Raw genomic sequence first — 2,500 nt, 5'->3', positions numbered from 1 at the left:
GATTTCTTCTCGCCAGCTTAGCAATATACCTTTGTTATGATTTTTTTCATTACCAAGTGTCTTTTACTCCAAAGGAAATTGTAGTTCAGACGAAGCCTTTCAGCCTGCCTCTGTTCACCACATCGGATTTATGTTTGTCCTCCACGCTCGTTGAGGAAAAGTATGTCTACTCCATCTCTTTCAAGGTTTGTATTTTTATCCCGATTGTTGGTTATGTGGCAGTGGAAATGGCACAGGCTGTGAGCACAGATGTGTAGACATGATCATGGTTACAAACAGGCACGTAATCGGACACGCACATAGACAATAGCATGGGAATTGCCAGGTCTTTCCATGGGCAGCTTATCAGAGTCGCTCATGACACACACACACACACACCCACACACATATGTATATATATATATATATATATATATATATATATATTATATATATATATATATATATATATATATATATATATATATATATATATATATAATTGTGTGTGTATATATATATATGTATAAATATATATATAATATATATATATATATATATATATATATATATATATATATATATATATTATACTACATATATATATATATAATATATATATATATATAATATATATATATATTATATATGTATGTATTATACAGATATATTTATTATATATATTAAAATTCTACATATCTATATATATATATATATAATATCTACATTATACATACATATATATATATATATATATATACATATGTATATATATATAATATATATATATATATATATATATATATATGTATATATATATATATATATATATATAATTATACATATATATATACATATATATATATATATATATATATATATATATATATATATATACAGGTATATATATATATATATATATATATATATATATATATATATATATATATATATATATATATGTATACAGATATATCTATTCGTATCTATATGTCAACATATCTATATATCTACAGAGAGAGAGAAAGGGCTAACCCAGATGTCCTCCATTATAGGTGCTGTTGTATCGCAAGTTCGGCGCTTATTTAGTAAATACCTTGAGTCCATGCGCCTTGATCGTTCTCATTGGCTACGCTACGCTCTTCTTTAAGCGGGACAACTTCAGGTATGGACATGCTATCTCTTTTCACGTTGTCTGAGAGAGCAGGGCTTATCAGTAAGATCAAATCCTTGCGTAAACGATATGTGTGTCTGATCAACAATGTATGACATTTTCGTGTTCGGTTTCACAAAGTCCTGTGTATTAAAATGCTAAATTTACTTTGTAATGTATGATATCATAAGAGTTATCACGTCGTTGCCAGCGCCCTTTTCGAACCCCTGACGTTGTCGTTCCAGCGACCGCATCACCGTGACGCTCTCGGCCTTCATCGTCGTGGCCACCATCTTCTCCCAGGTGGCCTCCACGACGCCCTCGTCGGCGGACAACAAGACCATCGACCTGATCTTCTGCTTCGCCATGTCCCGCCTCTTCATCATTTTCCTGCACCATTCGAGCATGTCTTTCCTGGGGACACGGTGGACACACACGAACGCCAGTCGCGTGAGGGAAGCAGCAGACTCTGCCGCCCTTCAGGCAGCGCGGCCGAGTCCCGAGGGCGGCGGAGAGTCCCCCGACGGCGCCTCCGGTGAGAAGAAGACGTCGCCGCTGCCGGCTTGGAGTACGTCCGTCCCCGCACCGAGCGAGAGGCGGCAGCTGAGCAGACTTCAGCTCTTTAACCTCGCCTATATTATCGTCAATGGATTATTGGATGTCGTGATCATCGTCCTCGGTGCGCAGTCCATCGTCCGTCGCCGCCAAGATGTCGTCGACGAGTTCGGGGAGTGTCGGGAAATCAAGTGAGGGAAAAGGACGGACCAAGATGGCGGAAGATCCGAGGCGACCATCCACGCCTGCGCCTCCATGCTGCTTGCAGGAACACTGGTTACAGACTTTTTTTTCTATACTACTAGTCCTAGCTTATTTTCTAGTGTCCTTTCCTCAAAAAGAACAAATCAGCTGTAGCTGAACAAAATGCTACGGGGTTCAATAAGTAGAGAAGATGAACTTTACGTTTTCGTCTCGTAGGAGAGTCATCTAAAATATGAATATGAATCGTAAACCTTCCTCGGCTTAATTAAGTTGCAATTAAGATACATCTGTTTTCTCAAAATATATAACATTCTTGGTGTCCACTGCATGTAATTGTTTGTTCACAAATCACTCTCGCGTAATAGTTGCCTCTGTAGTTTGCGATAGATATAAGAGTTTCCGGCATATGGCAAGAAGAACAGTGTTTTTATTTACTGTAATGATTCTCTTTCACTCACATATTAACATGTTTTAGACAAGTGCGGACTTTAACGAGAAAATGACTGAGCTAAAAAAGTTTACGTTTTTTTTTTTTAAGTCTGACGGAGAAACCTGAAATTTTCAATTCTTTTAATCATATTATTATAAATAACACTTGATAAGTAGCGA

The 2,500-nt window shown here is 36.5% G+C and overlaps 1 protein-coding gene across 1 annotated transcript in view; it reads left to right on the top strand.

Annotated features, from left to right (window-relative positions):
* LOC122256866 (uncharacterized) overlaps positions 1-2,500 on the top strand; it is a 10,400-nt gene that overhangs the window by 7,813 nt on the left and 87 nt on the right. Inside the window, exons 10-12 of the mRNA XM_086534984.1 lie at positions 75-185; positions 1,035-1,144; positions 1,378-2,500. The exon at positions 1,378-2,500 is cut by the window's right edge and continues 87 nt beyond it. Of these exons, the coding sequence (XP_086391110.1) occupies positions 75-185; positions 1,035-1,144; positions 1,378-1,882 (726 nt within the window). The 3' untranslated portion in view covers positions 1,883-2,500. The remainder of the gene's footprint in view (positions 1-74; positions 186-1,034; positions 1,145-1,377) is intronic.

Source organism: Penaeus japonicus, unplaced genomic scaffold (genome assembly GCF_977035675.1).
Source record: "Penaeus japonicus unplaced genomic scaffold, GWHDUDI00000001_assembly GWHDUDI00000042, whole genome shotgun sequence".
NCBI classification, from domain to species: domain Eukaryota; kingdom Metazoa; phylum Arthropoda; class Malacostraca; order Decapoda; family Penaeidae; genus Penaeus; species Penaeus japonicus.
Note: the sequence above shows the minus strand (reverse complement) of the source record. Positions and strands in the feature narration are given on the sequence as shown.